Source organism: Prenolepis imparis, unplaced genomic scaffold (genome assembly GCF_030444845.1).
Source record: "Prenolepis imparis isolate NDT839.2.m4 unplaced genomic scaffold, iyPreImpa1.0 SCAF_11, whole genome shotgun sequence".
Lineage (NCBI taxonomy): Eukaryota > Metazoa > Arthropoda > Insecta > Hymenoptera > Formicidae > Prenolepis > Prenolepis imparis.
The window spans coordinates 7,037,434-7,064,540 of record NW_028141169.1 but is presented as its reverse complement, the minus strand read 5'-3'; the positions used below and the strand labels follow the sequence as shown (position 1 = coordinate 7,064,540).

At 33.5% G+C, this 27,107-nt stretch overlaps 1 protein-coding gene across 1 annotated transcript; it reads right to left on the bottom strand.

Moving 5' to 3' along the window:
- Positions 1 to 203: 203 nt before the first annotated feature.
- On the bottom strand, positions 204 to 26,970 carry Dome (cytokine receptor domeless). Its single transcript, XM_083049271.1, has 13 exons — positions 26,055 to 26,970; positions 14,506 to 15,100; positions 12,715 to 13,017; positions 11,651 to 11,962; positions 11,328 to 11,485; positions 11,025 to 11,196; positions 10,456 to 10,764; positions 10,202 to 10,362; positions 9,226 to 10,126; positions 8,813 to 8,959; positions 8,212 to 8,302; positions 7,993 to 8,062; positions 204 to 7,899 (listed from the first exon to the last, which is right to left on the bottom strand). The coding sequence occupies exons 2-13, from the start codon at positions 15,083 to 15,085 to the stop codon at positions 6,511 to 6,513; spliced, it is 4,593 nt and encodes a 1,530-aa protein (XP_082905397.1). The 5' UTR covers positions 15,086 to 15,100; positions 26,055 to 26,970; the 3' UTR covers positions 204 to 6,510.
- Between the last annotated feature and the right edge of the window lie 137 nt (positions 26,971 to 27,107).

Below are 27,107 nucleotides of genomic sequence, written 5' to 3'. Positions count from 1 at the left end.
TTTATAAGAATAAGGGCAAGAATAAAGAATGTGTATCGTGTTAACATATTATGTTTTTAAACCTTTTTCTCTCACTAGATGTTAATATGTTTTAATTTATAAGCACACACACACACACATACAAACGAATTATATATCAACCAATTTTTCACAGGAAGATAAATACAATTTAGGAAGAAATATACAATATATATAGATATATATATATTTCGATATAAATGTTATATATTTCAGCTTAATGTAATTATAAACTAATAGCTCTTCTCTCCAACGTATGTCGACAACGTTTATTGTTAATTACAGAAAACTTTTCCTGCCTGTTCAGCGCGATCCATATGAGTATTGAAAAAAAAAATAAAAATGATAGCTTTGGGGTCGTCTCTGAGAACAAATAACGAATGGCAAGGCTCGACGGCATGGCATTATACAATGGCAAATATAATAGTATTAATTAATAATACGGCGATTTATACAATTATAGTAGAGAAGCGAGAAAAAATTTGCGCGCGATATATAAATAATAAAATAAAAAAAAGAGAGAAAGAGGAAAAGCAGTAAAAATATTTTACAATATTCTGTACAAAAAATAAGTAACGATTTAGCGCCGATATTAGTATAATTAACAACGTTATTAATTGTACATATCTGATATGTATGTGTATCAATAAAATAGCGAATTGCACCGAATCTTGGGATAATTCGTGAATCAACGTCAACAATGGTATGAATAAATTTTATCAACGATTCGGTAAATTAACTCTACGACACACACACAAATCATTTTATCCTAAAATTGAACACTAAAGATAAAGGAGAGCTCGGATATAAAAAGTATGGGTATCATGGGAGAGTATGTATTATATATATGCATTTTGCGTCACGCGCGCTATATAAGCAGTGCATTTATAATTGACAGTGTATTTGCATGTGTGTGTAGATGTGTACAGAATTATATTACACGTAAAATCGCGATCTATAATATGTACATAAATTGATTGAATTACGAGTTCTGTCATAATTAATTCATCCTCAATATGCTCGTTAACAATTCTGAAAATTTATCCCTCGTTTATCCGCATATGAATAGATTATGATCGCATGGATCGTAGTATTAAATTTAAAAGAGAAAGGAGAGTCAACAAATTATCTGCCGGTACATACAAAGTGCCTACAAAATCCCAAGACGGCCGAATATTTTTCGGAAACAAAGCGTTTGCGAGAACAGTGTTTCAAACAAAAGTCATGGGGTTTAAAGTGGTCGTATGGTGATATTTATTTTAATTTTGGATCACTTTGTAAAGATCACTTAAAAGTCACTTTGAATTTTTTAAATAGAAAAAAGCCGTCATTTGTTATATATTATATTGTAACTAATGATGAAGAGTTTTCAAAACAGTATAATTAAACCTCTTTTTGTTAAGAACTTCCAAGTTATGAGCTAAAGTTACGCTATTACTGGCATTAGCTGATTTGCATTTCCTTTTGTACATATGTGTGTATGTCATGTAGAGATTAGGACTCCGTAGTTCGTCATTTCTACGGTATTTCATGACTCCAAACCCTCTCTACAAGAATAACGATCATGCTAAATGCTGATGGTCTCGTAACTTCTATGGCTTGTAATTTAGAAAGTTTTTCACGCAAGAAGATTTGATCATATCATTTTGAAAACGTCTCGATATCAGCTACAAAAATATAATATATAAAAAATGACAGTTTCTGTTTAAAAAATTCGAAGTGATCTTTAAATGATCTTTACAAAGCGATTCAAAAATTAAAATAAATACCATTCGATCACTTTAAACGCTAGAACTTTTGTTTGAAATATTGTTCAATGTCCCAAATGCTTCATTTCCGAAATATTCGGTCGTCCCAGGAATATTTTAGTCCTTTTGTATATACATCTTATATATGCATTTCGTATCATATGAGTGTATTTATAGTTAACAGTTTATTTACGTATGTGTAAGTATATATAGATTTATATTACACGTAAAATTACGGACTGTAATATGTACATAAATCAAGTAAGAGTACTTGTCATAAGTAATTGCACTAAGTTCGTAATCAGAGCGTGCTCGTTAACAATTATAAAATTATAAAATTTAGCCCCTACTTATGCGTGTTGCCTGAATAAAGATTACATATGAATAAAGATAAGTGATTGTGGATCATAACATTACATTCAAAAGAGGCAAATAAAAAAAAGAACAAATTATCGCCTTAACAAATATAACAAATATATGCTTTTACTATATATGTAATTTTATCATCTAACTCCATCATAATTAATGTATACGTTAAAGCAACTTCATGTGTGGCAACTTCACACACACACATCTCTGCTATTTACCAAATAGCAAATCATAACGCAAACATTACATGTAATAAAAAATACACACTAAATCAACTAAATTATATAAAGATCGTTTGATTATATTAAAAAAATGAAATAATCTCTACATGAATTAGATTTTCCGGTAAATTAATGAACATATACGTTGTTAACAGTACATAATAATAATTCTAATTTATATATAAATGGCCGATGATCTTTATGCAATGTGTTTAAATACACATCTCTTGCTAAAATCTTTTATATGTTACAATCACGGTATACAACACAGTATACTTTTTTCACTTATAAATATGTAACAAAAATAGATAATCACATATATATGTATATATATGTGTGCGTGTATATATATATATGATATTTCTAAAAAATTATGAGGAAATATATATATTTTGCTACATCAATTTATTAAGTTTTTATCTTTATAGCACAAAATTCTTTATCTTGACGCATGAGCAGGCTTTAATCGATGTGTTTTTGTTCAAATGTTTGATTGATCGAATGGTATATTACTTTATTGTCAATTTTATTGTACTATGATCTTGTTCAATTTTTCAAAGAATTTTACAACTAAGAATAATTATCATGGGATGAACAATTTAGCTGTGAATATATCGTAATGTTTTACCATAGATAAATTTGAAACCAACAATGCTATTGATTAAGAAAAAGAAAACGCAAATTGTAAAAAGTATAATTAAAACGAGCACATATAATTTTGCATTCGAAACTTGACACATTCTATGCCAAATGTGTAGACATATAATATATGTGAGAATTTAAATGTATTGTGTACATCATTTAAAATTCAGTCAGATGAGGAAATTTTTTAAAAAATTTTAACAAGACAATAGTACAGTAGAATTGACAGTAATATATCGCTTGATCAATGGAACATATATAAATGTATGGACAAAATCTTAAATTCGATGCAAAAATTATGTCGGTTTAAATTCTTCAAACATTAGAATCTTTACGAATAATATGCACGCATCTGTGCATATGCAGTTATTTCATCTTAAACTGCAAAAAAGTACAGCTAAAGACAAACAGATTTATGCGCCGTGTATTCGCGTAACATTGCGATAAGCCATTTTTAATTTACAATTCTTCATTATGTGTTTACACAAACTTAATGTCATTTTATAGATTAAATATAGCCATTACATATATCAATGCATGAAATATTTAAATGGCATGGTTTCTTAATAACAATAATAATGTACGAGTAAGCTCGTTTTTCGTTAATCGGGAAGTTTTACGAATATGCGCTCGCGAAACTTCGTAAGTATTTCGCAAGAACAAACAAGATAATTTCATCTCGTAATCGTAACAACAAAATCTAGCCGAATGGTAGAAATTGTTTGAACTTGCAAAATAATGATTTAAGCTATGTTTTAAGTATAATGATTTACATAATGCTTTTTTATTAGCTACTAGTATGCTAGTGCGCTAGCAACTAATAAAGTAGAAATATTTTAACTTGACTAGCATGCTAGTTAGAAAAAGAAAAAAACATGCTAGTTTACTAGCATTTTTAAATAAACAATGCTTTTTTTATTAGTTGCTAACGCAGTAGCAGTAACTAGTCAAAAAGCATCATGTAAATCACGATGGTTAAAAAGGATCCAGGCCTTTTCATAATTTAGAATATTACAATTTTTATAGCAAATTTCTTATGGACGTAACTGTGATTAAACTATATATCTCTGCATTAAACTATATATCTCCTTACACCTACATATGTATATATATATATATAATCTATCATTTATATATTCCCTTTATTAAAAATTGTCATCGATAAAAACTGCAATATATCACTGCTTACAAAATCTCATTTGTAACAATGATAGACAAATCCGACAATTCTTCGGCAGAGCATTTTTTAATGAATTCTTTTACACTAGGTAAAGATCTCAGCAAGATGCTGTTATAAAAGGATACTATTTCGCGTATGAAAAGAAATTTCGTATCCATTAATTAAAAGTTTATCTTTTTTTTTTATTTATCGGTGAAATGGAGGAAAAAAACAAAAAAATAAAAACCCAAAAAACAAAACAAAAAAAAACGATTAATTGACAAGTTCGTTTCTTCGCTTATATTATTTAAATTCTATATAAATCTCAAAATTTATGAAATGCTAAAAAATTGCAGATTGCAAAAGAGAGGTCTGCGAGCAAAAACGAACTCGTATCACTGACTAGCTTAAAGATGTGTATACACACATATGTATATATACTCTTTTGCAGTAAACTCCCGGTAATGTGAGAATCAGTTACCATTTCCGTGTTATTCACACAATTAACTTATATACCCGAGTATACGCGAGTTATATAGGTACTCTGTTTGATGTCTTGCACACAATTAAGCGCGTGATTCGGGATAATTGCAAAGCATGGGCGTCCTTACGTAACTTTTTTTTAAGCGACCAAATATTTTTTCTTTTCTTTTCTGAGAACATAGTATTAAAGCACTTTAAGAGTAGAATTAGGAACACTTATCTCCGCGTTTTATCTCATCCTAAAAAATAGGACAAAAACGTTTTATGAAATATATACAGTATTAACAAATCATAGTGCATCATGATATGAATGTTTTGATATATTTCATGCTTTATGAGAGTTTAAAATAATTTATAGACTATTTTGCCTACTTTATGACGCCCATGGAGTGCAACATTTATGTGCGCTTTTTTTGCCTCTCGTTTTACTTCATTATCCCTGATCCCTTTACTTTTATACTGTACATAATGCTGTGGTATAATGCTATTATATAAAAAATTTCTTATCCTATTGTGTACAATTTTACTTGTGATTGATATTTATAATAATGAGAAGTATCGAAGGCAACAATAGATAAATCATATGTACGAGCGAAGGAATTGAATCAGTTCTCGCACACACTCGACACTTGTAGAAAAAAAGCTTCGTCGAAGTTTTGCGGTCTGAATTAAAAACAATAGATAATTTATATAAAAATTAATGTTGTTACTCTTGTCAATTATAGTCGCGTGCAGTAATTTCAAGCGTATCTCTCACTTTTGCTTCTTTTTGAGCAATCATAATTCTGTCATGCAAAATGAATGAAAATGTATGCAAGTGCGCATTGTAGATGTTTTGATAAAGAGCATTGAGTGATCCGTTCGGAAGAATGAATATTTATATACATTTGTTTGCTTTTATATATAGTGTGGCCGATAATGGACGCAATATAGTTTCAATATAGAATCAATCATTGATAGAAACAACATTAATTCCTAATTAATCGCATGCAATGCGAACAATTTTTGCTGGCTTAAATAAAGTTCTAAATATTTGTATGTGCAAATAGAGAAGCACTAGCTTGGAAGAGGAGGAATAAGAAATCCAATTCTTAGGAACAAGATTCCAATATGTACAGAAAAATACTCTCTTAAATTTTATCTTGAAATTACTTTTAAAATATTCTGCGGATCATATATTTCTTGCGTATTTTAATATATATTAATATATGTGTATATATACATATATATTATATAACATAATATATATATTACATAATATAATGTATATATTGTATATATATTCTTATATATGTATATTTTTGTACATAAAATTCTGTCTTAGGATAATAACTATTTAAGGTCGAATTTTTCCAAATGTAAGTTTGTTGGAATCTTTTTAGCGAGAAATGAATTTCCTATTTGATTCAAAGCCAGCGCGTTCTTTCATTTTTAACTTGTTTTCAGTAATCTCGACGCAAGTATGGAACACACCGTTTCAAGATATTATGAGTCTACGAAGAATTAAATTTCCCCCAAATACGAAATTTTTTGAATCGCGTTAAAGGGATTTCGCTTCTCGTTACGTATATAGTATCGCAGTCTGCGTAGTCGAATGAAATAAGTATAGTATGATAAGATTTAATAAGATAAGATATAATCGCAGATCGTATCAATCATATGTATGCAAAATCTTATCTTATTAAATCTTACTTTACCGCATTATCTTATTAAATCTTATATTTTATCGTATTATCTTATTAAGTCTTATTTTACATTATCTTATTGAATCTTATCTTACCATATTTATTTCATTCGTCTACGCAGTTGGTGATAATCGTTCTCAAGGAAAAAGAGGAAAACACGAAAGCGCGTTTCTCTCTCTTTCATTTCACTGCATCGTATTTGGTATAACTGTCACTTTGCTATACTGCTCATCCGACTGGCTGGTCGCCATCTTTTGCAGCATCGCAGAATTGGGGTTCTCGACAATGGTAACATAGCCGGTGCTGCTCTGCTTTACGATGATTGGATGTGTCCTGTTCGGATTCAGCCTCGCACTCGGCTTCTTTTCGTCCGTCCCTTTCGTCGGCGCATCCCAAGATATAGCAGACAAATCTTCTTTGAAATCTTCCATCTCTTTGCTATCCTCCATTATGTTCATGGATGGAAGCTCCATTTTCTCTTGCTGCTGTTGCTGCACGGAACTTGCGAGCACAGGTTTAGAGAAACTCATTTCACTTGGCGAAGCGTGAGACGTCTTCTGCACTTTCAATGTTTCTTTATTTTTCTTCATAGGACGAGTGAGCAATCTCGATGTATCGGAGAGTGCCGATCTTCGATCACTGACATGCGGCTTCGTCAAGGTGGTGTCGTTCGGGATGGTATCGGTTAACGAAGACGAGATGGTGTCGGTTAACGACGTCGGACTCGTCACAAAGCACTTGGACGTTGTCATCGTCTTGTCGGAAGCAGTAACGTTTGACATCAATCTCGCAAAATCCTCCTCGGACTTGTTCGGACTGCTGTCCGGGTCGACGAGAATCCCCAGCTCGTCCAATTTGAAAGTGTCGATGGTCGATGACTTTTCCTTCTGTTTCTCTTTCAAAGTTTCTCTCTCTTTATTATTCTTCTCCATAGGTTTTTTCATCATAAAAGGCACATACGAATTATTCGCGAGATTCACTCCCGTTTTAACCGATATCAAGGTGTCGTGTACGGTTTCCGCACTGTCTATACCGTCGTCACCGTCTTCTTCGGATGGAGCGTGTGTGGGTTTACGAGCGATGCCGACGACGCTGTAACAGCCGCCGGCGTTGACAACCGTATTCCCCCGCGATGTGGGGCTCGGATTAGCCGACAAATCTTCAGAAGATAGCATGCTGATGTAACCGGTACTAGGCCAGGTCTGCGGCGACGCTGTGTAGCCCGTACTGTCCGTCAGATTTGGAGTGGATCGCGCTAGAGATAGAATCTCATTGAGATTCGGGTCGGCGGTTTTAACCGGGACGTACGATTCCCTGCAGCGAGACATAGTCTCCGGTCCTCGTAAAACACTTCTTTGTCGCAGACTGGCAGAACTTGACTCCCAGTTTGACAGGGTCTCGAGCAGTTTGTCGGGCGACACAGGCACTGGATCCACCTCGGTACCGCTGTCGCTGGAGATTTGAAATTCGGTCGTTGTGAGCGATGAGGTGACAGACTCTTGGGCGCTCGAACAGCCGCTCGAATCGGCAGACGGCTGTCGTATATGCGACTCGTCACCTTTGTGAAGCAGCTTCTGGATATGAATAAAAATAAATCGAATTTATTCAAGTTTATTTATTATAAATTTTGACGAGTTTTCGGTCAAGCAGATAAAATCGTCTCTCACCGTGTTTGAAGTGAGTCCGGGTGGTAATTTTACTCCGATATTTTGCATATCTCGATATTTCAACATCGCTCTATAAGAAAGCGTAATACATAATATTAAACTTATGAAACTAAAATGACTACAATTGGATATAAAAATTCTCGTAATTTTTAAAAATTAATAAATGTATAATTATATAAATATAATGTCATGTGTTCTAAAAAATAACAATTTTTTTACCTCTTTCCACCATATCCGCAGCACGAAAGGAGTGCTACAACGATGACAGCTCCAATCACCCACATAATAACTATTACTGTTTGTGATAGTCCTGTTGCGTGGAAAATATATTCACTAATAAGAAATCTTACAGAATAATAGAATCCACATCAAAAGTGTGCGTTTGATATTATTGTATACATCAAATTAAAGTGAAAAAATCGCGATAGTAAAAAAAATCAATACTTTTCTCTCTCAAGACGATAAAAAATATAATACAATTAAACAATCTAGACGAGTTATATCAAATAAAAAAAATTCTATTCAGTTTCCAACTAAGTTTCCAATGGATATATTGATTATTTTATTACTTTTTGTTAAAAAGTTGTTTAATTTTATAAACATATAATCATCGCTCGTTAAATAAATGTTGTTTTTATTTTATTCGCATGTTGCTAATGTGTTGTATCGTGCATCTGAATATCACAAGTACCGCGAATGTGATTAATTTTATAAAAAACGCGTGCACACGCACACATACACAAATATTAATATATAACAATATAGATAACCATAGTAATAATGCCTTCTTATTCGCCTTCTTATGAAATAAAATACTAACCGTCACCGTAACAATTTCCCTCTCCGAATTCGGACCAAGATCCTATTAAACGTTCTTTGTTGGGGCTGATGTTAACGGCTCTGACCCGAAATTGGTACTGTCGTTCTTGACCGACGGTATTGCAATCAGGAATGGACAGTTGCGCTTCTGCAATACGAACAACAATAATTAATATAAAGTAAAACTGTCGTATTCTGTCTTTTCCTTTCATATTCCTCATTACTTCTTCATACATTAATCACTTATATGTAAGAAGTAATGAAGAAAGAAATTTATAAAAAGAAGACTAAGAGAAAGTCAATAAATAATGTGTTTAATAGAGAAATATTTCTGTTTTAGTATAGTTTAGTTTAGACATAAATAAATTCTCTTAATTTTATTTATTGATATTTGATATAAATTGGAAGTCTTACCCATTTTTGTGACATTCTGAAATTCGCCATAACTAGCCTCTATCTCGTAATAGATTAGCTTTATCGGACCGGCAGGATATTGCGGCGGATCCCATGTGACGATCACTTGGCTGGAGTTTATGAAGCGCACCTTGGGCATGCCAATGTTACCGGGAATACCAATCTTTGTACGCTGTTTTGTTATCGGTGATTTCTTGCTGCACGCCACAGTACAGGCGGCGACGCTAACATTATACTCTGTGTATGCCAACAAACTCGTCAATCTGATATGATTCGCTTCCTCCACTTTTTTCATGAGATCATTATAGTAGACCTCGTAGTATCTGAGCACGCCATTCATCGCCCCCGGCGACTGCCATGTGATAAACATCGTCGTGTTTGTGACATTGGTGACTTTTACGTTCAAAGGCGAAGTGCTCGGTGCCCCTTCAAGAGTAGTGTTATATAGAGGATCGCTAGGTTGACTCTCGCCGTTTTTGGTCACCGTCGTGACTTCTAACATATACGTAGTGTAGGGTGTCAAGTTCTTGACAGTGCCACCTATCATGTGTGGATAGGATTTGATGGTGATGTTGAGCTTGGGTCCTTTGCACTTGTCCCTATCTAACGGTGACACGATGGGACAGTAATAAATCTTGAATCCTTCAACAATCCCAATGCGATCCGAACAATCGAGCTTCCATCCGACCTCGATAAAATCCGATCCGATACGATTAATCCATACGGATTTCATTTTGCCGAGCACCTTTGTATGAATCACCGTGCAAGAGGACCATATCATGCCGCTGCTGCCACTATTCGTGTTCGCGGAAATCGCAAATTGATACACCTTGTTCGGATCTGGTACGGTTATGTTGTAGACGGTAGTAGTCTTGGATACGTGTATCCAATTCAAGTAACCCTGCGAATATAAAATATTATGTTTTAATTTGCACGCAAAGTTATTTTGCAAATAACAGAGAAAACAGCTACATACTGTGCACTGATAAGGACGATCGCGCTCGTTATCGCACCAAAAGATGCTATAATTCGTAATTGGATTCTTGATATCTTTATGCGTGATCGGCGGCTTCCAAGACAATTCGTATAGTCCTCCTTCAAAAGCCATTTTCGTGAACGCTATCGGTTCATGTGGCACTGCAAGAGAAATATTTCATGTTAACTGTTCAATATATATATATTTAAAAGTTATTTTTGCTCAGTCTTTTTTCATCTTCTAGCTTTACTCACTCTCATTTCGACTCGGTACAATGATTTCCGTATAATTCTTGTTAATGCCGACTTTATTCGTCGAAACGATCTTAAACCGATAGTTATTGAAACTGAGTCCCTTAAACTTGGCGTACGTCCTGGTCGTCTCGATCGGTTCGAGAATTATCTTATGATCATTCTCCTCCACATGATTGATCTGATATTTAAAATTATCACCATTCTCATAGTGTTGCGGTATCGTTTGCCAATACAAATATACGTCTCTGCTCCCATTGTTCTCGATAATTTCGAAGCTACCAATGTCGGTTCGCGGAGAAAAACTAGGTACTAAAAAGTTGAATAAAACAATATATTAATTATAAAAAAATCTATATACATTATAAGTATATAATATATATTATTATATAATTAAATAACAATTATATTAATAATTGTTATTTAATTATAACTTATTTATTACAATTTATTATATATTAAATACTAATATTAATTATATTAAAATATAAATAATATAAATTTATAAAATTATACTAATAAAATAAAAATAAAGTGAAGATAATAGATTATTATTTTATAAATCCACTTACACGTTGATAATGTTCTGAATGTAATAACACTGAAATCACTGTACATATTTTCTCCTACGGCCTTAGCGCTTCTTAAAAAAATGCGAACATCGTACACAGTATTAGCGTATTCCAATCCGGTAAGATTGAATTGTCGTTTATGCAAACGAGGCTCCGCATCAATAATGATAACCTGTGGATAAGATACCTCGTTCAATCGAGATTACCATCATTTCATAAAACCATCATTATGTTTAATTACGATGAATTATTCTAAAACAATAGAAAATACCACTGATGGTGTAGTATATAAATTGATCCTACCTTCCAATCTTTATCTTTATCCCAATGATTCTGATACATAATTTTATAAGTTACACCAGGTGGAAAGCTCTGCAATGGAAAAGGGAGACTCCACTGCAACATTGCACTATTTGACGTTTTGTTAAACACCAATAGATTCATAGCTTTTTCAGGGATAACTGAAAATAGCGACATAGTTTTTATTCTTAAATGTATAAAAATGTATATAGTATACTTAAAGATCTCATGTATTTTCATTACACAAATTATTACATATGACATTACTCTATTATACATTTTCGCATAAAGAAATTAATATAATGGTTGATAAAAGATTAACATACCTTGAGCAAAATGATCAACTTTATACGTGACGTTTACGCTGCCAAACTTATTATGAATGTGCATCATAAACGTATAGTTTTCATACGCTTGCCTGTACATTGGACTGGTGTATTGAGTCCAGCAGCAATAAGTTTTATTCGAACAGTCTTTAGGACAAGGATAGACTCTTCGCAATCCTCTCCTACCTCCGTTCAATTTGAATGTTAATTCATATTCTGTATGGACATAGTTTTGTGGCGGGTCCCATGTGCAATTAATTTTCTCCCAATTACGGGATATACAAGTAAAGTTGTTTGGTACTTTAGGTTCAACTGCCGAACAAATTAAATAGATACATCATATAAAAAAGAAGACAAAAATTAATTTTTAGTTTCTACATTTCGTTGCTACATTTACAGAGACACATTTTATATATAATAAGTGCAATTTAATAAAATATATTTAAATCACATTAAATTAATAACATTATATTTATATCACATTAAAAAAATTATAATTTTTTAAATAAATATATAAAATGTAATTTATCATATGTATCATTTATCATTTATCTTGAACATTGTTTTTTCAAATAAGTAGAAATAGCTCAATGCACAAGTTCTAGATAAAAAGTTTAAGATAGAAAGTTATTGTGAATAGCGCTTAATATTATATACAATGTCTCCTTTTTAGTTATTTTTATCGACGATAGTAAAATGATTTCTAAGACATATATATGTGTCAACCAGTTCACTCATAATTTTAATGAAAAGAGAATCAATGCACTGTGTTGTTTCCACAAAACTTCGTCGGGTATCGTGCTCTGATAAGGATGGATATATGTACTTTTACTATAGCAGTGAAAAAATTTATATTCCAGATACGTATAATTGATTGTAAATAGTACGATTTCCTTTATGAGGAAATTTCTCAGATTACGTATACGTATATCATCAAATATATTTTCTTTTACAGAAGTGGAATAAATAAGATGTGCCTCTGAGATAATAATTGATAGTATAACTCCATCATATATATAAAAAAAATTCACAATACAATAATTTACATGAATACGATTACTTACATCCAATTACGACTTGATTGAGACAAACACCTTCTTTAGTTTGATTCCCACCTTCTTTGGTTAAATTCAAATAGCAATAATACAAATCATCGCTGGGTGGTGGTAGCTCTTGGTACAACATTATTGTTGTTCTATTGATTATAGTAATGTATTCAGGCTCCACTATTTTACTATTGCGATAGAAGATGAGGTCCGAAGAGTTTTTGCCCGGGTAATATTTGTCTACGTACGCTTCGTTTAACACACAAAAAATTTGCAGTGGGTTACCATATTTGATAATAATATCACCTTGCGGCTCCGTCCCTACAACAAACAGTGAAGCAAAATTTATTAAATATATTCGAAAATATTTTTAAAATACTAAAAAATACTAAACATTATAAACAACAATATTTGTTTATAATGTTTACTTACTTAACTTACTTTGGTAGATTAAAGCGACAATAACTGAGCTCTTTAACCCTTTCGTTACGGCTTAATTGGCCACCATTGTACTGATATATATTATAAAAAACGGTCAATCCGCGAATCTATACTTTGCCACATACAGGGGGAACACACACACACACACACACACATCATCTGCTATTTTGTCGTGTTATACAAATTATTTTCTTCTTTTAGTCAAATTATTTCAAATTAATATACTATAAGGAATTATAAACACTGCATGCCAGAATAATCAAATTTTTTTTAAATTGTTTAATAATGTTTTCTGTAAAAAATTTTGAAACAAGGATATATGCATTTTTCCATTTTTAGATTTTAATTTTCAATGTGACGCCTTCTCTTGTCATTTATATTCATGAATACTAAGGTGTCAAAAAATAAAATTTAAAAAAAACTATACAAAAAATATAAGAAATAATAGTACATACCCAAAAATGCTTTGAAATAAAAGATTTTAAAATAAAATGTCTTCTGTCTACTAATAAACTCGCATTACTCTGCTACTGATTCTCATATCGTTTTTTTACGCAGTTGTCAAGGCAATTGAGCAAAACAATGTCAGTTAGCCTGGGGATATCTAGCTATGATGCTCAACCAGAGCTGTTAACTAATGCGAAATTTCGATGGGTGACTTATAAGTTACCTTTGGTAATGAAAAGGTTAAAAAAATACGATATATAATTGATATATAATTGAATCGAATAATATAGAGATAACTTCTACATATGTATATAAAATGTTGAATGTTATAATATTATATATATAATATTATAAAACACATAAAATTAAATACACAAGATAGATGACGTTCTGCGAATATCCCATCATTGATAATTTATTAATTGCTAGCGTTAAAAAAAATATGTATGTAGTTTGAAACTAGAATTTCAAAAGGAAAGTAAGATAATTTATAATTCTAGTATACTAACGCACTGCGGAAAAAACTGAAAGTAAACAGTTTTTATATGTTATCTCTATGTTACAATGCAAACATAAATCCGAATATACCCGTACTGCGTTGAAATTTGTGTATTCAACATTTGTGCATAACATAGCAAAGGTAAAAGAAAACTTTATAAAAATAAGTTGGTAATTTAATATTCGTGCGTTTGACGTAATATCATACTACATTTATATATATATATACGCAAAGATATATAGACAAAATATACGAAATTGTTTATTATAAAAAAAAAACACAAAATTTTTCACAAAACTTAAAACTTGAAGAGTTATCTGATCGAGATATATAAAGAATTTACCGCGTTATGCAAGGCAATTTTTGATATTATATAAATATCATGCTGTATGAAGGATTTATCATATTTTAATAAAACTTACATCCTGATGTTTCGACTCCAACTGCACATTCGTTGGCTGTTATTATCACGAACAGATAAATCAAGACGATAAAGATCCATCTAGTTCTCCATGGATGATCTTGTCTTTGTGTAATTGATAAATGAAATATTTTATTAAAACAAAATTTCATTATCGAAGATATACACAAGTGAAGGTCTCTTCTCGCGCTCCTCTTCCGTGTAGAATTTTGATTTCGATGATTTCTTATACAATTACAATTGCACGTGGGACGGTCATTCTCTTCGTTCGACGAACACCGATCAGATGAATAGGCACTATGAGACGGCAAAGTGTTCTGCGACAAGCGAGGCGAGCTACTCGTCTCGTCTTCTAAAGTCCTCGTGACGGTTTCCTTGTTTTCGATAAAAACGACACTTCTAGGCGCAACATAATTGTTGTACGTCACGAAATTGCCGAAATTGGAAAATGGCATAAGGCCAGACACATTCACCGCAAATCGGCACCCAACTCGTTCCGATGTAGTGTCTGGCTCGTACGACTCATTCATTTTATCAGGCATTCTTCTCGAACATCGTGCATCGGACGTATTTGAAGACATTTAGTTGTTCTATCACTGAAAAATAAAGAGATTCGATTAGAAGAAAATCTTAAAATCTCATACACATCAATTTCTGACCGCAACATTAATTAATAATTAAGAAATTAGTAAGCCTCTTTATATGAAACACAAATTTAAATTTCACCGGGCTAGTAAAAGCCAGATAGTGCGTCACAGTTTCGAGGAAAATTAATTTCTCATTTAGCGACATTACACCGATATTTATCTCGCCTACGCTAAAAGAGGATTAGAAAGGAAAGAGTTATAAAATAGAAGAGTTATAAAAATAAAAATCTCGAAAATTGCGATTTAATTGCATCAAGAAAAATTTGTATGCAAATCAGAGAAAAAGATTCGTCGAATCTAGCATCGACAAAAAAGTCACCTCGAACGAAAGATGATAAAATTCTTTTGATATTAATTAATTTCAAAAGTCGGCTTATTGAAACTTGAAATAACAAATGTTATAATGTCAAATTCGTTTACATCGAGAACGAAATTAATGGAATGTGGGAAGGAAAGACAGTCGCGATGGATGATTCGTGTTTGAGCTAGGATACAAACTTGCCAGTCTAAAAAACACACGAGGAATGTACGAAGGGAAGAATACATTTGCTTATTAGCGAATTTGTGAGACATTCGTGTCACATGAAGAAGCAACATTGTTGAGTTTCCGATAAATCATCATTTTATATATTCTTTGCTATATCAGTGAATGTAAATATGCAACCTTTCGACATTGACATTTTCATGTGAGAAAAAAAAAAAGAGATTAAAAAGTTGGTCGTTATAATAATTTATCAAAGCCTCTGAATGCTTTTTTAATAATATATTTTTTTTGGCCACTTAGAAGTCAAGTTTTTCTTAGCCAAGAAAAATCATTAAATTTTAAATTAGAATTCTATTGAAGTAAACTCCACCTTAAATTAATATAGAAGAATATAATTTTGTCAATCTTTAGATTTTAATAAAATTTGCAACAAGTTTTTTTTTTCAATCACTTGTGACTAGGAAATTATTTATGCCTCGACATTTTCGCTAACGATAAGAAAAAAACCGTCTCCAAATTATTTAGAGAATATGATATTAAAAGAATAACTGGTTTTTAGATATCCTGTATAGCGTGCGAAAAGTGGTATATAGACTCTGTATGTCTTTATAGTTTCGAAATCATTATAAAATAAATTATTCATGATGATGATAATTGCGTAAGACACTGCGATAGGAGACAAGATTTTCGCAAATATGCAAATGACTATTTACAGATATGTGTTATTAACGGCAGAAGAATACAACAGGAAAAATCAGTATTTTATTTCTCTTCAACTCCGATTTATTTCCTCTTTCATAATGAAATAATATGAAAGAGTTTTCTGTTGGCATAATAGTAAATTAATCTGTTTTCCACACAAAAGCTCCGTAGAAATTACGCAACATTGTTAATGTCGCATAATCTAGCAAGTTTCTAAAATTTAATGCGATCGAATATCCCAACAGAATTCAAATTTCAATTTAAATAAGAAAATTGCATACGCCACGAGAACGATTCTACGAAGATTAATTGTTTAATTATGTATATGTGCGAAAGAGCTCTCCGAGATATTCGCTTTAAATAATTGCTCTTGTAAAATTTGTAACTCGTATTAATTTTTTAATAGAAAGTTTGGCTTGTGAGAAAAGAAGACATGTGTAAAGTGAAAATTTATTCAAGAAAACCTTCATTCGAACGATTGAAAATCACGGGACAATATTTATTTCGCGTTACACTCTTGGAATCTCGTGTCTTCGGTCTCTCATGACCCAGCTATGTCTATAACAATAATAGCGTCCCGAATTAAAGTCGCCTTCAGAGTTTAACCACTATCACGTCTTAAGGGATATCGACGCTCTATACACAACAGTTGTCTCAATTAAAAGTCGGTCTTGAGAAATCGATAACAATGAAAAAGAACAAATAAAATCTCTGATAAGTTATATTCTTAGCCTGTTAGGATGTATGCGCTCCTTATTATTGCGAGGTGAATTTCGCGCGATGATTTTTGCTCGCGAGGGAATCCAACAAGGCGATCACGTAACACGTATATAGAGGCGAACGATCGATATCCTATCGTCGCGAAAACAACAATCGAGTCTTATTTGCGGAGCACAGCGAAAATCAGAGAACGGTATCGCCGGTTTGCCACCGGCGAGCTTTATCTCGCCGATAAATCGATCGTCCCCTCGCTCGCTCGATGTGCTTCCTCGCGACCGGTTTTATCCGTTGTTCGCAGCTGTTGATCCGCGGCGGCATCGACAAATCGCGGAATAATAGGAAAACTGATAAGAAGCGGAGGCTCCTTTTTAATTGCGTCGAGTTGCGTCGTATTATAATGTCAATCGAAATATAATGTCACGTCAAATCAAAACTTTATATTCGTTTTTGCGATTTTTCCCACTGAAAGAGCCATTGAGTTTGATTACAAAAAAAAATATACCGATACTTTGGCTCGTTAAGAATATTTTTTTTAACTAATTGCTAATTGGAAGAAAAAGATATTTTCTTCCACTAATTTAAAATAAGAAAATTGAAAACTTTTGTATAAAATTTATATTATTTTAAAAAGAAGCGAGTAAAAAAATTCGATATCTAAGAAATTATTCTCTAATTATGCCATTAATTTAAAAAAAAAAAAAAAAAAATGATACGATACAATTATGCAACGTTTTCGTAAAAGTATCTGCTGTACGAATGTAATACATGTTGTTATAATAACAGCGTTGATAAGAAAATTACAAGGAAGAATCCGCGCGTACATTTATCATTAATTTTCATTATCGTCAAACTTATTGACACTTTTGTGATCGATGACGTCGCTTTACGGTTTTCTGCTCTCAAGTTGAACAGGCCGTTGACGTAATACGTATTTCACGAGGCTTAAAGCAGATAAGAGCCCGCCGTTGTCGCGTGCGTTAAGAAAGCAATATTTTTAGCATAGCCCTCTATCTAAGACCTGTTTACAGCGAGACACCGTGTATACACACGAACGTGTGTGTGTGTACCGAAATATACAGATTCGGAAACGGAAATGTAGTCGCCCCGGAAGTGTCCGGGATTTCTCGGGAAAACGTGAGAAAGTCGCTCGCGCATATATGTATATAAGTTGGTAAAATCGCCCAGGCAGGTCAGATGAGCAGAGAGAAGCCACGGAGTCGTCGCTCGCGGCGGATTCCGCTTTCCGAGGAACGCGGCGGCGCCGCAGCTCTTCGTCGTCGTCGTCGTCGTCGTCGCGTATTTATATCTCCGCGCGCGCAGAATGACAGATCTCTTTGAAAAAACGACCAAGACGTGAATTTCGCGGGAACACGCGATCTTCCGCGACGCGGCTAAGCAACGCTTTGACAATACATACACCGGAGCATATTAGGCGTCCGCAGGGGGGAAAGGGGGCAAGAGGGGACATTTGTCCTCTCCTGGAATCAGCAAAAAATTAAGCATTTACTCTCCTTTTAAATAAAAGAAAGATCAAGTTGTGCAGCCTTGCCGATCTCTGCCTAATCCATAGGAAAAAAAAAAAAAAATATATATATATATATATATATATTAAAAATAATTTTATATATACATAATCCACTACTCCTATTTATATATACATATTACACAGAGAGAATTCTCTCTTAGAATTTACCCTGAAAATCAAGGTAATCGTGGGATAATATGGTATAGAAAGAATTTTATGAAAATTTCTCTGATTAATATTTAACACTACTATGCAGTTTAGTAAAATTAAAATTAATCAAACATATTTTGTATATTATTGTAATAGATATGATTATTTTTATTGTGATAAATATTAATCAGAGAAATTCTCATAAAATTCTTTATCATATTGTCCCACGATTACCATGATTTCAGAGTATAAATTCTAAGAGAAAATTCTATATATTAAAAATAATTATATATATATATATATATATTATATATATATTTTTTTTAATTTCAAATTCTAATTATAAATATTATAATTCTATGGAAATATAAAACATTTTGAATCATGTCTCCCCCTCTGGAAAAAGCCTGCGGGCGTTCGTGCCCCGAAGAGAGACAAGAAATATCGCGTATCGATGAAAATAATAATCGTACCGTTATCGCGATACTTGTTTGTTCGTATCTTTTTTTTTAATCGATTAATTATCAGAGGCGACGATATTTACTCGTATGTATCTTCTTCAAACATTTACGCGTCCAGCATAACATCTGTTACGATATTTTACAACGTGCGAGATTTTAAGCGCCTTAAAAGGGACACTATTATATTCAAGAGAGGGTTGCTATGTCGCGGATGAGAACTTTGTTTTCGCGAGTTCGCTTCGATGCCCTTATAACAAATACCTATATATCGATAATTCTCCTAACCGATCAGGATATCGATTCGCGGGGTTATAATATAACGGAGCTATATATATTATCTCAACGAGACTCTACACTCTTTTCTCAAGGCGAAGCATTAATTATTGATGCCAGCAATTGGTGAAAACGCTGAATGATCATTTAGTAGCATACTGCGCTTCTCTGAATACTGACGATTCGTTAGAAATCCTCAAACGTTCCCTTCAATGCGATGGTTGTTCGCAAATGATTTTTAGGATCCTAAGAAATTATTGTCATTAGAAATAACGAGGTACCGATCGTATCTTTCTTTCAACGTACTGATAACAAGTAAATGACAGTTAGATATTCGATGATTCGAGTGAGATATAGCAACGAGATAGGATACGAGAGAACGCGGATTAAACGATCTTTAATACTTAGAAAATTAGTGGCCGAATCCCCCTTATCACGATAACGATATTATATAACGATAATGTGACATAATACAATGATACCATTATACAATATATATATATATATATATATCTCTCTCTCTCTCTGTGCACGTATATACGCACGTGACAACGTGAAAAGACGAACGCGTCTCTCTGTCGTTTGTCAGTGGCTGAAAACGAGTAATCTATCGTACGTTGCCCTCCTTGTATCATAAACACAATTCGCACTCTCTTACCGTATACAAGTTACAATTAATAGCGTTAAACCCGAGGTTAAACCACTGTCCGATTTCTCATGTGTTTACAATCTGCGCGTACTGTCCGCATACCAAGCAGGACGAAGTCCTTATTTAAGCCAGGACTGTCATCTCACGATCAGTGCGTAACGATTCATCCGAAAATTCTTTCTCAAAGGAGAAAGAAAAAAATCATAAACATACACAGAGAATTTTCTCTTAGAGTTTACCCTGAAAAGAATTTTATAAGAATTTCTTTGATTAATACATTTATCACAATATAAAGATAATAATATCTATTACAATAAAATATAAGATATGTTTGATTAATCACTAAATTAAATTCTAAGAGAAAATTCTCTCAGTGTAGATTTTAAAGCAACCGCGCGAATAACGACTATGAAATAAATCTTTATCAGGAATATATTATGTTTTTCATTGTAAATAATACATTTTCGGACAATAAGTAATACTGAAACATTAACGCGGAATTAGAAAAAGTAAAGCTAAGCATTGCATTAAATGCAATTTTATAAACGTGACGTATACGACAAAATTAAATTGTAGGAGCGAGGAAAATTCTACATTTTTCTCCCTTTCTCGAAGCCCTGACATTTTCTTCTTTGAATCGAAACCCGAGGAGAAATAGCAATCCTAGGTTCAACTTTTTTTTACCTTATCTATACAATTCAAGTAAAGACATTGTAAAACCCCGTTACTTTATTCTGCATTCTAAAGAATATGCATCTCACAATCAGCTGTAGACGTTAAAGCATGAAAATGTATAAAAAATACATCAACCATCGAAAAATTTCAATATCAAATTTCAATAGCTTCTTTACAATATCAAGAGGAACAAGAGAAACGCGTGATTCCTCCTTTTTTTCTCCTTCCGGATCGAAACCCGAGGAGATGTATGGCAACCCCCTAAGTTTGTATCTATTTTATTGATCTATATACGATTCGGGCAACGGAATTCTAAAACGGTGACTCTCTTCTACATCGTGGAGAATACAGGGTGTCCCAAAACTCATAATTAATCTTCCAGGGGCAGGATTCCTGGGATCATTTGGAGACGATTTTTCCTCAGCGAAAATGTCGAGGGAGACCATCATTTTTTGCACGTTCCCAATTTTTGTCATCATGTATATCTTTGTAACTAAGCCTTAAATTAAAATTCTATTAAAAGAAACTTTACTTGAAATTAATTGAAGAATGTGGTTTTGTTAATATTTCATTTCTAGAGGGCTTAGTTTACGAAAAACCCATTATTTTTAATCGCTTATAACTCGAAAATTATTGGTGCCTCGAGATTTTGAGGAAAAATCGTCTCCAAATGATCCCAGGAATCTGCCCCTGGAAGATTAATTATGAGTTTATTGTTATATGAGGTTATTAGTAATCATAGAGTTTCTCTTAATCATGATTTTAATTGGGCGTCTGTATCTATTTTACACAGCGAATGTGTAGTGTTAAAAAGAGAGAGATTGGGGAAATGATTTACATTCAAAAAACATAAAGATTCTATTAATTTGCAAAGAGACACAGATAATTTTAATTCAATTTATGAAACTATTCTCAACGTTTTTTAACATTTTTAACTCTATTGACTGTTACTTACTTATGTGTCTTTCATATCACCTTCGCTCGTTTCAATATTTTTGACTACTATCAGCTGAATTTGAACCTTTGCTGAGTACACACTGTAGAATGACGACTGAATTCCAATTTACGTATGGTCATTTTATGTGCGGTTACAACTATAGTCTTTGCACTCATTGATAATGTCACTCTTAAGTTTCAACTCATTTTAACATCAAATGTCAGGTGTCCTATATTATCACATATTTTATGTAATTATATTGATTATTGTATCACCCTGACTTTGTTATGTAGAGCCTGAGGAGGACCCAATTTGGGTCGAAACGTAGCTGAATAAATAAAAGAATTTCACCATCATTAGCCAGTTGGTCGTTTAAAAATTATCTACCTTGATTAATTATGAGGTTTGGGACACCCTGTATCAGGGTTTGAAAAAACTCGGGTTTTTTTTAAAAAGCCAGTGGGTTTTTTTTTAAACCGGGTTTTTTGGGGTTTATTGGGTTTTTTGGGGGTTTTATTGAGTTTTTTGGGATTTTGTTGGGTTTTTTAATTTTTTAAATTTAATTTTTTATAATTCGCTAATGATTAAGAAACTTGGCTATTTAATTGGCACAATTCCTTATTATGAATAAATTTTTATTTAATTTTTTTTATTTATTAATGTAATAGACCTTCTATTACATTAATAAATAAGAAAAATTAAATAAAAATTAATCAATATTAAATACTTCATTTATAATATTATTAAATTTTGGATGGGTTTTATAAATGGGTTTTTAAGTAAGTTTTTTAAAGTGGGTTGGGCCCACTTAGTCAAACCCTGCCCTGTATAGGCATGCTCTCGGCTATACGTTTTCGAGCACGAAAACGTTGGATGGATAAAACACACGTCCGCGACGAAAAGCTTGGAAACGTTGCCTACTCGCTCCTTTGCATACCGAGAGGAGAAACGAAAGGAACGCGGTTCCTCCGATGTACGAAACGCACCTCGACATTTTACGAGCGGGACGTCACATCTTGTTCCCGGCGAAGGTCGCCGTGCATCTTCCACTCATCGGCGAAGATTTCAAAGCGCGTCGTCTCTTTCGGTTTTACGCGCATTCGGATTCGCCACACGTTTGGATACGAGAAGTTTCAGTAGCTTTTGTATACGAATAATCTTATATCCACCCTCGGAATGCACTTAGACTGTTTACGTGGAGTTTTAAGCAGAAGCGAGGGATTTAAGGAATTTAAACGCGATCGTGCCAAGTCGCTTATTACGTTTGACATAGATAAAGTTGCGAGGAAATCGAAATTAAATGTTATTTCTAAAATTGTAATATATAACTGAAAAATATTAGCGCCAAATGTGATTATTCATGTGCAATTTATAGGGAATTATTAGCAGCGGTTATTTTCTTCAATCACACCAAAACACGCTCGAGTCCTGCTCTGAAAATAGAATAGAACGTTTCGGGTCAAAATATCTTCACAATCCTGACCTGAGGGTCTTTACTCCTTTAAAAAGGTTGTACTATATAGCGTGAAAAGTATATAGTATTTCCTGTTTAGCCTGGAGCTCTAATGTTTTGGTTTTATAACTTGGAAGTTTGAATTTAAGAAGGAAAAGTTTCCAATTCTTTGATTTTGAAGCAAAAATCTAAGAAAAAGAAGGAAAAATCTTCGAATCTCCGACTCAAATAATCTCAGATAAGTCGAAGGCAAGGTTTATAATATAAATTACTTTTCTTTTTTTAAGAAAAATAATATTAATATATTTAGAAGTATGTTAAATAAAAGAAAAGCAATTTTAGAAAGAATAAAAGTAATTTTAATGATAATTTTCTATGTTATAATAATTATATTACTGCATTCACAGTAATCTTTTGTGCTATATTTTCCGTGAGAAAATATATGTTTTCCTTTAAAACAATACATTATTCAGAGAATGTAATATATTTAATATGCTTTTCCCTCCTTTTTTACTTATTCTTTTCAAGATGATTTTTAATACCTGTTTTCTATTTCTGTTACATACTTTTTAATGAAATATTCACAAATTCATATTTCTATAATATTTAATAAATTGTTAAATGTATATGCTTGCTAAAATAGGAATATTAACCTTTTAAATAATATTATTTTTTAGTCGCTTTCTGTTACGTTTTCTCCGTTAAAACAAGTGTAATATTCAAGGTTTAGTAAAGAAGAAAAACTGGTGAGAAAAAGTATTGCAAACAGCGCAGTTAGAGCAAAAACAGATTCTATTATTCTCGATTTATATAAGAATTTACATCTCTTATCGAAATTTATTACGAAATGAAAATGTTTCAACAAGTGCTTTTGACGTTGCTTATATACACTTGTCTTTGTTACTTTAGATTTACAAAAATTCAAATAGGAAATAATAAGAGCTCTAATAAGAGTCAAGCGCAACTTTAGGATTGCTTTGTATATCGCTGAGGTCATAATGTACGCATTTTTCACTCTTTGTTCTTCGTCTTTGATCGTTTTACAAACTTAGGAGACAAGTCGAGGATGAAAATTAAGATGCATATAAGTTTTCTTTATAATTTTTTATCATTAATCTGCTAAAGATGGTTCAAATGAAGGATCGAAACAAGTCAAATGAAGATTTTAAGATAAGTTTGTTCTTATTATTAGCTCAATTTCTACTTGAATTTTTGTATTTATACACAGTTGAAAAATTTGTGTTAAATTTAATAAATATCACCTGTCCCAAACGGTCCACAGAAATTTTTGTGTTAATTTAACATAATACGGATATGTTAAATGGTGACACGAATATTGTGTTAATATTTTAACATAAAATAAATGCAAACTTCAAATAAACTTAAAATAAATTTTGTGTAAAATTAATATAGTTTTAATGTAAAAATTAACTAAAAAAATTGTTAATTTTACATTTTATCACCCCCACTTATATTATAAAGTAAAATTAACATTTTTTTCTGTAAATTTTAACAGATAAATCTTGTCACTAATAATACGGAACATATTTATTGTGTAAAATTAAAAATAGATATACATTGTGTTATTTTTACACTTTTTTTTAGTTGTTTTAATAATTTAACATTTGAGTCCAATTAACATAACAGCAATATGTTAAATTAACACATGAATGTGTTAAATATTTAACACAAAAATTTTAACGGGGACCGTTTTTAACAAGAAAACACAAATTTTCCAACTGTGTATATATATATATATCAGAGTCTTTCGTTTTGCTTATAGATTTATATTAGATAAAACAAAAAAAATATAATAAAAATAAAATTGTCACCTCGGTATAAAAATTCGCTCAAAATATCGTCTTCCAAAAAAATCCATCAACATACACAACTTAAACACACGTGTACGAGTAAAATGATTAGTGACATCACATTGCATAATATAAGATTCCATAAATATATACAAGAAAAATAAAATATAAAACTCGAGCGGCTCGGGAATTTTTTTTGTATTTTCTTCTTTCAAATTTTTTTCTTTTTTGTTTAAGACTTGCGGCCAAAAATTGATGTGGCAACCCAAGAAATAACAATGTGCATAATTTGCTGCCGTAGGTTTTCTCAGCGAGGCTCTTTACGAGCGGCAAAAGCGCCTCGGTTTTCGATTTACAAACGAGCGAGAAAGAGAAAGAGAAAGAAGAGGAAAGAGAGAATATCCGCCCCAAGTAAAAGACACGAACTCACCCGTAAGCGGACACGTACGCTATAATGGGGGATTCAGACTGCGTTCGTCTCAAAGGATTCGGATACATGGAAAAGAACTTGTGACTTGTACATAACTCGATTTTAACTAATGATGTGTTACTACTCCAAAAAAAAAATATATATATTTTGATATCGATACCGAATTACGCATGTGATCCAAACTTCGCGTAATATAAGCGCACACATTTCAGAATCCACCAACACATTTGTATAGCATCGAAAGAAAACGATAACACATGACATATACATAACACGATCGTTCTCGCACCCACGCACGCATATATACATACTCACAAACACATACGTCGCGGCGAAGCTAAACAATCCACACGCGTGCATTAAACAGGATAGATCACGAAAAGAAAAAAAAAACAGCAAAAATTATACTCCTTGTAATTGCTCCGGAAAATCCGATGATCGAACGATACATTTTGCGTTGCCGCGAGGAGGAGGAAAGAAAGAAGGGCATGAAAGGGGAATGACGAGAGAAGATATCGTACATCACAGAGGCCTGTATACATATACACGATTCACACATACATCCGTTTAGCGCGTATAAACGTCAGAAAAGAATACAAAACAAGCGGATGCGGAGAGAAGTTTGTTACTTACGCTCGATGCAGCTCCGTCTAGGAATCTCGTCCGGAGATATCTCATCGCCGCAGCAGCCAAGACACAACTGCACAGAACAGAACCGTAGGCAATTCGCACACCCGGACTCGTCTCGGGTGTCGGGGATATCCTAGGTAACTGTGCGCGCGCGCGCGCGCGCCAGCGCACGCAACAACACACGCGCGCGAGAGAAGAACAGAGACGGAGGGAAGGTCGGCGGCTGAAAGAGCGAGGGAGAGAGAGATGCGAACGGCACGCAACAGCAACGGGTTGAGGCCTGGAGCGGCGCGGCCAATGATTGGCGCCGTTCGCACTTCTCACTGTTCACAGTATCCCGCACGCACACCACACTCGGTCCGGATCGGGAATGCGACACGAGACCGCGATTTCCACCGCGGTTTTATCCCACCAACACGCGCGCACGCATCCCGCTGGCCGCGACGATGTTGTTTTGACCCGAAGGGCCCGACCGCCTCATATCCCGGGCGACACGCAGAATAAATGTTCTGTTTACGTTTCGGGCGAGCGAGCTCCCTTTTACAATCGTGTACGTGACACGCGCATTCTGAGTAAAATGCGTATGTGTGCGCGAGATCAATCGCGCCAGTGTTGTAAACCTGACGGGAACGACGACCACACGGTGCGCGATGCAGAAAAAGGAAGATGGCGTCGACCAGTGGGAGGGAGGGGGGAGGAGAGGCGTCGAGATCACATTTCGCGCGACGCCCGCGTCGGATTCGCCCTAGAATCGTTTCGACTCCTCCTCCCTACGACGCCGGATCCCTCGTCGCGTCGTTTTGTCACCTCCACGTTTACGTTTATTCCGCTTCGCTTTCGATAAACGCGCAACGGACGGTCGCGGGTTTCCCGGAGATGCGTGCAATTGCAAGCGCGCCGATCAGACGACTGACGTCACGTTGATACGTCCAGATACGTCAAGCGCTGCATTCTTGGAAACGGAACCGCGCCAAGTTTCTCCGCCCGCCACCAGATGGCGCTCGAGCGCTCGGCGCTCTTTTCAAAAGCGATCTTTCCTTCCTAACAAAAGCTTCA

What these genes read in the sequence shown, in the direction of transcription:
- Dome (XM_083049271.1), bottom strand. Translation starts at nt 15,085, where the DNA reads ATGTCTTCAAATACGTCCGATGCACGATGTTCGAGAAGAATGCCTGAT. An exon ending in CAATCAAGTCGTAATTGGAT is followed by an intron (nt 11,963 to 12,714) that starts GTAAGTAATCGT and finishes TTTGTTCGGCAG; the next exon opens with TTGAACCTAAAGTACCAAAC. An exon ending in ATAAAGATAAAGATTGGAAG is followed by an intron (nt 11,197 to 11,327) that starts GTAGGATCAATT and finishes TCTTATCCACAG; the next exon opens with GTTATCATTATTGATGCGGA.